General features: G+C 38.5%; 1 protein-coding gene across 16 annotated transcripts in view; it reads left to right on the forward strand.

Annotated features, from left to right (window-relative positions):
• The window catches only part of LOC147361511 (phosphatidylinositol 3,4,5-trisphosphate 3-phosphatase TPTE2-like), a 63,475-nt gene that overhangs the window by 18,122 nt on the left and 31,097 nt on the right, over window positions 1-14,256 (forward strand). For 11 of the 16 annotated variants that reach the window (XR_015138026.1, XR_015138027.1, XR_015138028.1 and 8 more), the window contains 6 exons: window positions 4,451-4,501; window positions 6,553-6,714; window positions 8,170-8,289; window positions 11,150-11,249; window positions 11,397-11,460; window positions 12,225-12,289. Coding sequence is in view for 13 of the 16 variants with exons in the window: in XM_086329232.1 (XP_086185358.1) it covers window positions 4,451-4,501; window positions 6,553-6,714; window positions 8,170-8,289; window positions 11,150-11,249; window positions 11,397-11,460; window positions 12,225-12,289 (562 nt within the window). In the remaining 3 variants the exon portion in view is untranslated. The remainder of the gene's footprint in view (window positions 1-4,450; window positions 4,502-6,552; window positions 6,715-8,169; window positions 8,290-11,149; window positions 11,250-11,396; window positions 11,461-12,224; window positions 12,290-14,256) is intronic. The other 5 variants (XM_086329237.1, XM_086329238.1, XM_086329243.1 and 2 more) reach the window with 3 other exon arrangements.

Here is a 14,256-nt window from a genome sequence, read left to right on the forward strand (position 1 = left end):
GTTTGGGAGGAAGGGTATAGAGTATTTGAAGTTGCATATAAGTACCATGCTTGAAAAAATATTTCTACATATTCATAAGTGGAATATTCTTCTAGTTTTAAAATGTGAACGTATTCTTAGTAGATTTGAATTGTCCTACAAAATTTCTTAATCAAGGATTGCAGAATGCTACTTACTCTTCAGTTGTGTTCCTTTCTCTTTTTTGTTGGCTATGTTCTAATTCCTAGTTTTATTGACTTTTGTCTAAGAGTAAATAGGACTAACAGCAAAAGCAAATGTGTTTTGCTGATTAAGGCCCTCTTAATGTCCCCTGGGATTTTATTAATTTTGTCTTGTGTCTGAGTAATCTCATGAGAGTACTTCTTGTTGCACTCATCTGAAGGCACTTTTTCATCTGTACTCAACTGCAAGGACATGTTTTTAAAATCTCATGTGTCTGACTCGACCTTTCCCCCAAGCTACTATGTATAAAATAAGCAACAAGGATATATTGTATAGCACAAGGAAATATAGCCACTATTTTGCAGGGACTTTAAATAGAATACAGTCTATAAAATTATTAATCACTGTGCTATACACCTGAAAGTAATATAATGTTGTAAATCAATTATACTTCAATTTAAAAATCCTATATGTCTGGACTTCAGAATTACTCATTGAGATTTTTCTTCTCTCTTGGCCAGTTATTTAACCACTCACCAACTTGAATTTATGGTGGGAAGTGTGTAGCGCTAAGGAAGAAATTAACTGGTTACTGGTGCAATCAGTTGGTGTCTAGACAAAGATAAAATGAAAAATATAGGGGTGACTCATGAATACAAATGGTTCTTCAACTTACCCATGAATTTCCTTTTTCTGTGTCTTTTCATCATGGGCCATCAATGAAGAGTTCACTCTGCTACTTAATTAAATGATGTGTCTGCATATTAACTATATTTTCTGCAATGAGGCTGCCTAGGACTGGGGCAAAATTTGAGAAGATTGAGTAAGACAAGCATTTCCTTCTTCTTACAAACAGAAAGTGTTAGTTTGGTTTTTAAGTGACAAACGTTTCTTTATAGATTTGTGTGGCATTTGCAATAGTCCCTGTGTGAGAGACACTGGTGTTTCAGACTAGGGGGATGGTACTGATTTTGGAGTAAGACTTGGAATTGGTGCTTGGCTATGGTATCTAAGTGGGCTTCCCTGGTGGCTCAGTTGGTAAAGAATCTGTCTGTATATCGAACCCAGGTTCGATATCTGAGTTGGAAAGATCTCCTGGAGAAGAGACAGACAACCCACTCCAGTATTCTTGCTTGGAGAATCCCATGGACAGAGGAACCTGGTGGGCTACAGTCAATGGGGTTGCAAAGAGTCAGACACGACTGAGCAACTAACACACACACACTTTGGCATTTCATATACACTGGACACTTGGTGAAATATTAAGCCACTTTAAATTTTAGATCATTTATCTGTAAACTAGTAATGTTATCTACAATATCTACTGAGTGTTATACAATAAAACTAAAAATAAAAGTAGAATAAAATGTAAATGCTCTTAAAACTCTGAAGCACCATAAATAAATTTTATACTAAAAACTAAAAAAGCAACAAAGGTCAATTTTTAGGAAAATCAGAAAATACAGACAAGCAATAAATCCTCCATAAATAGGCATTCTTATTTTTTAATAGATGCTCTTCAAGATTCTTTAGGCTTACGAATCATTTATTTATGGATATACATTGTTTAAAAATAACCTTGTTACTTAGTGATATATCATGAGTATATTTCCATGCATTTGCATTTACACCATTATATATTTATTGATTTCTGAACTTGCAACCTTCCTTTTGACAACTGTGTAATAATTCATGGTAAACGTTTAAATTGTTATTTAAATTGTCAGATATTTCTGGACATTTAAGCTGTTTAGGACATTTACTATTACAAAAAATGACTAATTTTGAGACCAAATCTCTGTATATTTTATTTCTTTAAAATAAAAATCCTCCTCAATGGAAATTCTATGTCAAGGGAAATGTTTGTGAGGCTATTGATTTCAACGTGCCTTTCCACACGAAGATGCAGTGTACCCTTTTTCTCCCTTCCCACACTAGCCCAGTGATCTCTTCAATGTCAGGGAATGTTTGTTCTAATGCTCATTTGACATTGTTTTTGTTTATATTTATTTTCATAGAACTTTTATTTCATTGTCTTCAATCTGCCTTTGCCCAATTAAAATTGGGGTGTTTATCACTGCCATTGGATAGAAAAGTTAAATATATCACTTTTATATCACAAAAAGGGCAAGTAGCTTTTCCCATTTTGTCTAGATTTTCACTCTATAGAAGTTTATAATCCTCACACAGTCAAATATATCTATACCTTTCTTTATTATTTATGCTTTAAGCATCAGAAAGTCTTTCTCTACCTATGATTCTAATATAGTCTCCAAAATTTCATTTGTTTTGAATTTATTTTCTACATTAAAGTAAAACATCTGCCCAGAATTTCTTTTCTATTAAAGTATAAAATGTAAGAATCTGTTTTTCTCCCAAGTGAGTACTTCATTATCTCAGCATCAAAACTGTACCTCCCTCCATTGTCCTTGCCCTAATTTAATGATCCTTACCGCAATTATCACCTTATAAAAATAAAAATAGAATAATATGTAAGTGCTTTTAAAACGCTAAAGCACCATAAATACATTTTACACTAAAAACCAAAAATCAAACAGCAAAATTTAATTATTAGGAAAATCAGAAAATATAGACAAGCAATAAATAGGCATTCTTAATTTTTAATAGATGCCCTTCAAGGTTCTTCAGACTTATAAATTTTTTGTTTATGAGTATAGTATCATGCTTACATTGTTTTAGAAATAATCTTATTACTTAGTGACATATCATGAATATATTTATTATATTATGATCTGCACGAGACAGAATGCAAACATCCTGATGGAAGAAAATCTTGTCCATTTTAACTGCTGTATCTCCAGTGCTTCCAACGGTGCCATGGCACGTAGTAGGCACTCACTGAGTTTGGTTGAATGAATGAACCCATTATTGAAAAAAATTTATATCTTGTTCAATGACTTTCAAATCCATCTCTATTATATTCTTTACTTTGAGTCTTTCCAGAATCTGTTTTATTTGCTTTTTCCAGCCTTTTGAGTTCAGCACACTTCACACATTATGATGTAATTTACAGAGAACCAAAACATTTTTTAAAAACCTAAGTTCCATCTTTTCCTCCTCTGCTTTTCTGATTTTGTTGTCTCAGATGACATCAACCTTTGCTCCCCAAGCCTGGGTAGGGGAGATGAGTGCTGATGGAGAAGGGAGAAATTAGAGGGAATGGGGAGATCTTACCACTCAGCTTAGCCTCAGAGCATCCATCTGTGGCCCATTTTGCCAGTGCCCCAGTTCTGTGCAGCCTCCATCCTCTCCCTTCTCTGGTCTTGGGCACAGACTGAGCACTGCTTTGGGATCAAATCCCACTGGGGGTGGAACTGGGCTCTCATGTGGGAGGCTTTAGCAGGGCAAGAAATTGTTCCCTGATGGCTACCTTGTCTGCTGCCATATGGTAAAATGAAGCCTAATTGCTAGTGCTATAGAACTGTCTCCTTCTCCTACTAACAGAAGGAGCCCGGCCTCTAGGGTGTTTCTCCTTTGAAGTGCATCTTATTAAAATTCCTTACCCCCATAGTGCACTTGCCACCCCCAATGTGAGTCTCATTAGTGTTTAACTGTCATATTCATGGGGTGGCTTGTTTCAAGAAATAAATATTACAAGAGGAGAGCTTCCCTGAGGTCCCTTATTCTATTGCTACAGAACAGGTCTGGCCATGGTTTGATGACTTGCGCAGGATCCCACAGCTCGCTCATGGGAGGCTGAGCTTATACCATTCCCTTCTGTTTCCATGCGATGTTGCTTTAGTTGATGACCCCAGGCTTAATCTTACCGTAAAGTTGGGGTTAGAGCTTTATAGTCAAGAGAAGTGTTGCTAAACATTCAAAGTTTAGTGTTTTATTCACATATATTCTATATAGGAAAGTAAAAGAAAAAATCAGGAAACATTTTTAGTTGTGTCTGATTCTTTGCAACCCCATGGATGGTAGCCCCACCAGACTCCTCTATCCATGGGATTTCCCAGGCAAGAATACTGGAGTGAGTTGCCATTTCCTTCTCCAGAGGATCTTCCCGACCCAGGGATTGAACCCGAGTCTCCTGCACTGGCAGGCAGGTTCTCTGCCACTGAGCCCCCAGGGAAGGCCATAGTTATTAATAAGCATTTTGTTGGGCAATTTCTAGGTACTTTAAAGATTATATTTGTTAATATAAAGGCCTTTGTTGGTTAAATTTCATACTACATGTTAGGAGGAACTGATACACTTGAAAAATAATTTCCTGAAAAATAATTTCAGATAAGTTCTGAAATCTTATTTTTACTTCCATTTGCAGTAGCAAGATAAAGAGAATTGTGTACTTAATTATATCATCCTTCACTTTCAGGTATGTGAGACTCTAGAGATGGAAGTAATTAAAGATGTATTACATTTAATATCAATATTTTTATGGCAAAAGATCTGGGAGGGGGAAAGGCACCTCCACTGTCAATATGTTGCTAAATACCTTTGTGCCCCATTTAATGCAATCTAATTTATCTTGGAATTTTAATTGAAGTGGAATATTAAGAATTGCAAAAGAAATGGTATTTACCCAAGTCTAATAGTAATGCGTTAACATGTCTTTTTCTACCTGTAAAAGTCAAAATAATGAAACATGCATTTCAAAATTCTATAATTATAAGGAAAGTGTTTTAGTAAATATTCATCTAGAATTACTCCTTAATTCTGGATTCATTTTACTTAGATGGTTCATTTCTACATGATAGTAAGATTTCATACTGTGTTACAGATTCACACAACATACTTACTTCCTTTTAAAGCAATAATATTTTAATTTGCATTACAATTGTGAAAAAGTGCCTTGGAGATTATCTTCACAGGTTATACAAATAGTATAATCAACTTATGGACAATGGGTTTAGCATATATAAGAGAAAGGCTTAGGAGGTACTTTATAATTCAATCATGTATGTATTTATGGAATTGAATTCCTTCTTACATGCCCAGAACCATCCATTAACATGTAATCAACAGGCTCCTCTATGTAATTCTCCAAGCAAGAATACTAGAGTGGGTAGCCATTCCCTTCTCCATGGGGTCTTCCCAACTCAGGGGCTGAACTTGAGTCTCCTGTATTGCAGGCAGATTTCTTTACCACTGAGCCAGTGTAGTTTCCCTGTTTTGTCTTGGAGTGTCAGTCTGATGTGTCTATTATAAAAGGGCACAATACCATGAAGTGGTTTAGTGGAAATTTATTTTCCTAATGACTGCTTCTATTGAGTGAAAACAGAGTCATTTATTTATTTTTTGAAAATAGAAATAATGTTTTTATTTTTTTTTACTTTTTATTTTGTGCTGGAGTATGGCTGATTAGGGCTTCCAAAGTGGCACAGGTGGTAAAGAACACGCCTACCAAGCCAGGAGATGTAAGAGACTAAGTTTCCATCCCTGGGTCGGGAAGATCCCTAGAGGAGGGCATGGTAGCCCACTCCAGTATTCTTGCCTGGAGAATCCTATGGACCGAGGAGCCTGGCAGGCTACAGTCTGCAGCATAGCACAGAGTTGGACATGACTGAGGTGACTTAGCATACACACATAGCCAATTAACAATGATGCATTTTGTATTGGGATATAACCAATTAACAATTTCGTGATAGTTTCAGGTGAACAGTGAAGGGACTCAGTCATACACATACATGTATCCATTCTCCCCCAAACTCCCCTCGCATCCAAGCTGCCACATAACATTGAGCAGAGTTCCCTGTGCTGTACAGTAGGTCCTTGTTGGTTATGCATTTTAAACATAGCAGTGTGTATGTATCCATCCCAAACTCCCTAACTCTCCCTTTCCCCCATCCTCCCCGCTTAGTTCAGTTCAGTTCAGTTGCTCAGTCATGTCCGACTCTTTGCGACCCCATGGACTGTAGCACAGCAGACTTCCCTGTCCATCACCAACTCCCGGAACTTGCTCAAACTCATGTTCATCCAGTCAGTGATGCCACCCAGCCATCTCATCCTCTGTCATCCCCTTCTCCTCCTGGCTTCAATCTTTCCCAGCATCAGGGCCTTTTCCAATGAATTGGTTCTTTGCATTGGGTGGCCGAAGTATTGGAATTTCTGCTTCAGCATCAGTCCTTCCAATGAATATTCAGGACTGATTTCATTTAGGAGGGACTAGTTGGATCTCCTTGCAGTCCAAGGGACTGTCAAGAGTCTTCTCCAACACCACAGTTCAAAAGCATCAAAAGCATCCTTCCCCCTAGGCAACCATAACTTCATTCAGAGTAATTTGAGACTCTAAAGCAGAGCATTTCTCCCTACTACCGAACAGTTTAATTTGGAATAATAACATTTTGATATCAGATCATTGGGCTGAAATTAGTCTGTGGGTGTAAAAACCACTTTATCCTTATTCAGTCTATTTGTTTGTTATAGAATATTTGCAATCTTGCTGATCTTTCTGGACATGGCCCTCATCATCAAAGATGTAATTTTCCTTAGTGGCACGACACATATTTCTTTGGAGTCTCGTTCAGTTTCTTTTGTTATTGCTTTTTTTTTTTTCATGGATGTTTCTCTTCGAGTGTTTATAGAAGGGTAAGTTTTATTCGTTTTTTAAAAAACACATAGAACTATTTTGTGCTATAAGAGGCATCCCCAAGTAATTAGCAAGTCAATGCAACCAAATATGCCCCTCTTTGTCAAACTAAATCTCTCTGAAGCATTGAGAAACAAGAGAAACAATAGTCCAAATCCCAATTTCTACTATATTTTGCTTTAATATTATGGTTGCAACTGGCACTCTAGTCTCTAAACCATGTATTCTAGATGGTTCCTTTAACAGATAAAGCTAAAGGGTTTGAAGAACGGGGCCAAGCAGCTAGTATGTCTACATGGATATTATTAAGAGGAATATATATATATGAAGCATAAATATTGGTAGTTTCATGAAGAGTTGAGTGTAAATAAAAGCTGTCGTTGTTTAGTCGTGTCTGACTCTTTGGGACTCCATGGACTTCAGTACACCACGCTTCCCTGTCCTTCACTATATCCCGGAATTTGCTCAGATTCATGGCCATCGAGGCAGTGATGCTATCTAATTCTCATCCCATGCCACCCCCTTCTCCTTTTAGCCTTCAATCTTTCCCAGCATCAGCTGACAGTGTATTAAATACCAGGTAATAGATCACGAATAGTTCCCTACCTCAGCTGAAATAGAAACTTGTGGGAAGGTCCCCAAAGAGCTGAGGGACACACATCCCAGTGCGGGGCGGCGCTCAGGAGAGAGGCAGCAACTAGCTTTCTTGGCTTCTGGCTTCCTGAGAAGGTGGGAATGCAGCCTCGGAGCCCCACCCTCACTTCACCAGAACATTTGGAACACACTTGTCTCCTCTCTGCCCTTGAACTTGAACCCTCTGCCCTCAAATCTCTGGGCTTAGGACAGTTGCCCACTCCCAGGTTACCCCAACCTAAAAGAGGCTACCCCAGCATTGCAAGAGGCTTTCTCTGGAGCCTCATTGCCCGTGGCTGAAGGAGCCAGTGTTGGGGAGGAGGTGCAGACACCAGAAGATCCCCTCTGCACAGAGGAAGCCACACCAGCCCACTGGGACCCCACTGTGGGTACAAAGCCAGGGATGAGTCTGCTGGCCAAAGCAGTGGATGTGTCTTCCTCTCACAGGTTCCTCTTGTGCCCTCTTCACAGTCCGTTTTTCTAGGGCTGTGACATGGTCAGCTTTCATTGCCTGATAGCTCAACCCACCATCTCATCTTTCTCTCCCACCTGTTGTGAAGATAGGGCTTGCCTCTTGTTCAGTGGTTTGGTTATACTTCTTACTGTACTTATGTTGCAATATGGATGCTTTTGTCATATGTAAATCTAAAATAATGAGTATGAGTATTTTTTCTCTTAGTCTGGTAAATGTACTTTCAGTCATTCATTAAAGCAGAATTAAGGCAGGGGGAATGAGTCAAATAAATTTATCCTCTTAAAATATCCTGATTTCTTTGGGGAAGCATCAGCTTGTATTTTTTGTTTGTTTGTTTTTATTATAGGATACGACCATATTTTTCTGATATATTTAACTCCTTAGATGCTGCCATTATTATTGTGACTCTACTGGTTGATATCACTTATCTTTTGTATGACTCTATACTTGCTAAAATTTTCCCCAGGTAAGAAACATATGCTTTGTCTCTCAAAGTTTTTCTTTTTAAAAAACTAGTATCTGTGACTTTCATTTTATGTAATCTTTTTTAAACTCTAAATGTGCTGATTCTGTTCTAAATATGCTGGCAAATGAAACGTTTAGATAAATTTCCACACACTTGTAAACAAAAGGATGGTGGTGTTTAGGGCCCAGCAAAAGGTGGTACCTTCCACTGAATGAAGAAGATGGTGCCTCCAAAAAAAGAAACTGGGGACTTGCCTCTTGTCTTAACTTGAATTTTCCACTAAGTTTCCACTTGTGCCTCAACCACAGATTTCTCACATGTGAAATTCCTGGGTTTTTCCTGTAACCTAGAGAGGACTGGTTTGAGTTGATGCAAAATTTGAGTGACTTCTATGATGATTCTCTAAAAAGGAACAAGTGGAACAGAAAACCAGATGACTTGGGTAGCAGCACAGACGTTGGATTTTTTTTTTTTTTACTCCATTTATAGTGATTATAAAGTATTGGCTGCATTCTCTGTGCTGTACAATACAGAAGTTGAATTTTTGCAGTATAGTCGACATGATGTGAACCGTGAACTTCCAGATGTTCAAACTGGTTTTAGAAAAGGCAGAGGAACCAGAGATCAAATTGCCAACATCTGCTGGATCATCGAAAAAGCAAGAGAGTTCCAGAAAAACATCTATTTCTGCTTTATTGACTACACCAAAGCCTTTGACTGTGTGGATCACAATAAACTGTGGAAAATTCTGAAAGAGATGGGCATACCAGACCACCTGACCTACCTCTTGAGAAACCCATATGCAGGTCAGGAAGCAACAATTAGAACTGGACATGGAACAACAGACTGGCTCCAGATAGGAAAAGGAGTACGTCAAGGCTGTATATTGTCACCCTGTTTATTTAACTTCTATGCAGAGTACATCATGAGAATCGCTGGGCTGGATGAAGCACAAGCTGGAATCAAGATTGCCGGGAGAAATATGAATAACCTCAGATATACAGAAGACACCACCCTTATGGCAGAAAGTGAAGAGGAACTAAAAAGCCTCTTGATGAAAGTCAAAGAGGAGAGTGAAAAAGTTGGCTTAAAGCTCAATATTCGGAAAACTACGATCATGGCATCTGGTCCCATCACTTCATGGGAAATAAATGGGGAAACAATGGAAACAGTGTCAGACTTTATTTTTTGGGGCTCCAAAATCACTGCAGATGGTGAATGCAGCCATGAAATTAAAAGACACTCCTTGGAAGGAAAGTTATGTCCAACCTAGATAGCATATTGAAAAGCAGAGACATTACTTTGCCAACAAAGGTCCATCTAGTCAAGGCTATGGTTTTTCCAGTGGTCATGTATGGATGTGAGAGTTGGACAGTGAAGAAAGCTGAGTGCCAAAGAATTGATGCTTTTGAACTGTGGTGTTGGAGAAGACTCTTGCAAGTCCCTTGGACTGCAAGGAGATCAACCAGTCCATCCTAAAGGAGATCGGTCCTGGGTGTTCATTGGAAGAACTGATGCTGAAGCTGAAACTCCAATCCTTTGTCCACCTCATGCAAAGAGTTGACTCATTGGAAAAGACCCTGATGCTGGGAGGGGCAGGAGGAGAAGGGGGCGACAGAGGATGAGATGGCTGGATGGCATCACCGACTCGATGCACATGAGTTTGAGTGAACTCTGGGAGTTGGTGATGGACAGGGAGGCCTGGCGTGCTGTGATTCATGGGGTCACAAAGAGTCAGACACGACTGAACTGAACTGAACTGACATGATGTAAGCTGAGGCGAAGTTAGAACTGTTAGAAATCAAACAAAAATGTGTGAGAGACCAATGGCTTTTTTCTTTTTCCTCCTCTTTCTACTGTGGCAGAGAGAAAAAGAATAAAAGTGTTCTGGGATGTGGCTGTTGGGTGATTCACTGGGCTTATTCCTGAGTCAAATAGTATACTGCTTTTTTTTGTACTCTGGCATCTAAGGACTTTCATTCAGGTCCCAACAAAATTTAATAAGCTTTTGGAGATTTTCTTAAAATAGCCAAAGCCAGTGTAGTCCTTAGACAGGCAATGTCAGGATCAGTGAAGAGTTTATCAGAAATACAAGAACAACACCACCTCAGGGCCCACTCTCGACCTACTGAATCAGTGTGCATGCTCAAGTTAGAGAAGCGCTAGCCCAAACCATTACTTCTCTGCCATCATGTTTTCTCCTGATGGTAGAAGACACACTTGGAAAGTAATCTGCTGCCTGTGTGATGTATGTTCACAGCTCTAGTGAGCCCCTGTTACTCATGGGAGTGACAGAGATGAACAGGAATTCTCTTTCGATGGGAAAAAGATGGAAAAATACTTGTCTTAAATCTACTGAAGTTAAACCTACACATTCTGAGAGTCTATCATGTGACTTTTTCTTTAAACCAGAGTTTCCTCAACCCAGCACTATTGATATTTTGAATTTTGAATTAAAAATTAAAAAAAAATTTTTTTTGACTGTGTAGGTTAGTTCTCTAACCAGAAGTTGAACCTAAGCTGCCCTGCAGTGAAAGCACAGTCTTAACCACTGAACTGCCAGGGAAGTCCCAGTATTGGGAGCTGTCGTGTGCATTGGTGCTGACCAGCATCCTTAGCCTCTACCCACTAGATGCAAGTAGCAACACCCCCCACCTCCCCACCCACAGGCTGTTGTGACAACTAGAAATGTCTCTGAACATTGCTGAATATGCCTTGGGTGGGCAGGAGGGAAGCTGGGATGGGGTGGAGGACATATGCAAAATTGCCCTTGGTTAAGAGCTGCTGCTCTAGACTTAGTCTATATTGACAAAATCCTCTGTTTCTAAAGCAAAACTGAATCTTTTAAATTTATTGTTAGGTTGAGAATTGTTTTACGACCTGTAAGACTTGTCATTCTGATAAGAGTTTTTCATCTGGCTTATCAAAAAAGACATCTTGAAATGCTAACCAGAAGGATGGTAAGTGGGCGAAATATGCTTACTTTTCAGAAAAAAAAATGTTTGTATTTTGGGGACTACTGTCTAGGGTTTTAGATATCTATATATTGTTATTTTTTTTAATGTTGGTTTATGTATTACAAGTGAATGACTGTTATAAACTCTTAGGTTTCAGGAAACAAACGGCGGTACAAGAAGGATGGATTTGACTTAGACCTCACTTATGTTACTGGTTTGTGAAGTTTATCTGTTGATTGCCTATATTAACACCACATTTTTCGTGTGTGTGAGTAATTATATGTTTAGTTTTTGCCCTAAGCCGTGTTCTTGCAAAGCATTCTTTGTCCATGAAGACTTCTGCCACTATGGTAGTGACATACTTGGAGTGTAACCCTGACAATGGAAAAATCTCAATTTTCATCTCAAATCAGGGCTACTTGGTTATAGTATGAAAGTTGCATGGGTTTTCAGCTGAAGTCATTTGTTTGGTTTAGAATTTATTAAGTTTTAGGAGTTATCCTTGGTCTTGAGGTTTTCAGAGAAACCTCTTCTCTTGCTGGAACCCTAGGATGAGGTCATTGCTTTTGGGTCTCAGGTTTCTGAGTCAAGGGAACACTGGAAAACATCCCAGGAGTTCCTAACGTTGTTGGAGCCCAGATCTCTCATTTTCCTTTGGTGTTTAAGAAACCAATTCCGACCACAGAGGGTGCTCCAGACTAAAGTTATTGCTTAATTCTTCAACCATTTGAACAGACAAATCTGTTGCTTAAGTCTTGAACCATTTGAGTCTTGGGAACATTAAGTGTAATGATCAAAATAGTGAATACTTTCATATGTTATGCTGATTATGCTGAGGGTTAGTTAGCTTTTTCTTTGGTCATTCTCAATCCTGAAAATTCTTTTCTATGGAGAAGGAGTCTGATTACATGTAAATTGAGTTCTCATGTGTTGCTTCACATCTATAACATTTGTAATAGTGACTGTTTTGACTTCCAGAGCGTATTATTGCCATGTCATTCCCATCTTCTGGAAAGCAGTCTTTCTACAGGAATCCCATTAAGGTAAAGGTTTTTATCTAACAGAAGCTCACATTTCTCAGCAAACACAGACTCTGGAGTCATAAGATAACCTTGGCCCAGAGACAGCAGTACTCTCCTGAAAATGTACTCTTTCAGATAAAAAAAAAAAATTATCATGGGTTGTTATCTGTTAGCTTTTGCTGTGTTATGAATTGCCCCAAAACTTCAGTGACTTCCAATAGCAAACAGCTCGTGATAATGTGGTTTGTACATTTGAGTTGGGCTTAACTGGCTGGCTCTGCCAATCAGGAATTGGCTTCACTAATCTTGGCGGAGCTAACTTACGCATCTGTGGGCAGCACCTGGGCATCTGAGGACTGGCTAGTCTAAGATGGCATGCCCGGAAGCTCCATGTGATTCTCATTCTCCAACAGGCTAGCTCAGGCTTGTTCGCATAAAGCAGTGGCAAGGACCTCGTTATTATCCAGCCAAAGAATGCCGAACCTCCAAAGGCCCAGGCACCAAACTAGTGTAATGTGGCTTCTACCTTATTCTATCAGACGAGCCAACTACAAACCCAGTTCAGATTCAGACAGACAACAGATACCATCTCTGTTGTATCTGTGGGGAATTGTGGCCATTTTTCGTGGTCTGTCATAGAGGGAAAGATGGAGAATTCTTTAAAAATATCTGTTCTTAGGTTGAGATCCTAAATTACAGTGGATACATACTGCTTCAGGTTCTATAGGTTAAATAAGTTCAAACATCAAATGATGTTTACTATGAAATTCTAGTTAAAAGTAATTGTTTAAGAAGTTTTCATATGTGTGTGGATGTGTATGCGCGCATGCTCAGTGCTTCAGTCGTGTCCAACTCTTTGCAACCCCATGGAGTATAGCCCATTGGGCTCCTCTGTCCTTGGGATTCTCCAGACAAGAATACTAGAGTGGGTTGCCATGCCTTCCTCCAGGGGATCTTCTTGACCCAGGGACTGAACCTGTGTCTCCTGTGCTGCAGGCAGATTCTTTACCCTCTGAGCCACCTGGGAAGCCCTGTGCATGTGTATACATTACTGTATATCCATTTGTTATATCTCAGTAAAATGTAATTATGTATGTAAATGTGTGTATGTCTATATATCAGTGTACCTATATACATGTGGGTATGTTGTTATACTTTGAGGCAAACAAATATTGTAAATTGCACTTGCCTTAACTGTGTATCTTGATTAAAATTATATATAGGTATATATGCATGTAACCAACACCCCTATCACAATGTGGAACACTTGTTGCTCTTTTTCAGTCAATACCCTGACATACTGGAGGTAATTACTGTTCTCACTTCTGTCACAACAGATTAGTTTTACTTTTTTTTAAAATTTCACATAAATGAAATCATATACTGTAGCTTTTTATGCTTACAATAAATTCTGTGAGATTTGTCCAGTATTATTGTGGGTACAGTAATATAATAGTTGTACATATAATTATATAAAGTACAGTTCTTTCTAAATAGCATAACATTAATATTTATTGCTTCTGGAATATTGATTGGAAGCCCAAGCATTCAGTTTACTTACAGAAATTATACAATTATACATTGCTTCACAAAAGCAGCCAACACATCACATTCTAAAAATTCAGAAAATTAAAAATTCTAAATACCAAGAGGTGCATCTGAAGAAACAGCTATAAATTTGGCAGCCATTTGTACACATCTCATGACTTTAAATCTGTGAATATGATATTCAGTCATTTAGGTTGAGTCCATCATTAAAGTAATTTATTTTTCCTGTATACCTGTGTTTCATACATCAATATTTGCATACTCTGGAATATGTTAGAAAGAAATGTATAATATTTACAAATGTGCAGAAAAGCAAGCAAAAACTAAACTGCCCAGTTCGTCTGAGACAATCTTGTGTCAGCTTCATAAGCATATTCCTTCTGCAAAACAGTAAGCTAATGTTTGAACACTATTTCTAAGGTAAAGCACATTTTCTTACA

This window comes from Bos grunniens, chromosome 12, assembly GCF_055505025.1.
Source record: "Bos grunniens cultivar Pamir isolate PY7600 chromosome 12, Bosgru_T2T1.0, whole genome shotgun sequence".
NCBI lineage: Eukaryota > Metazoa > Chordata > Mammalia > Artiodactyla > Bovidae > Bos > Bos grunniens.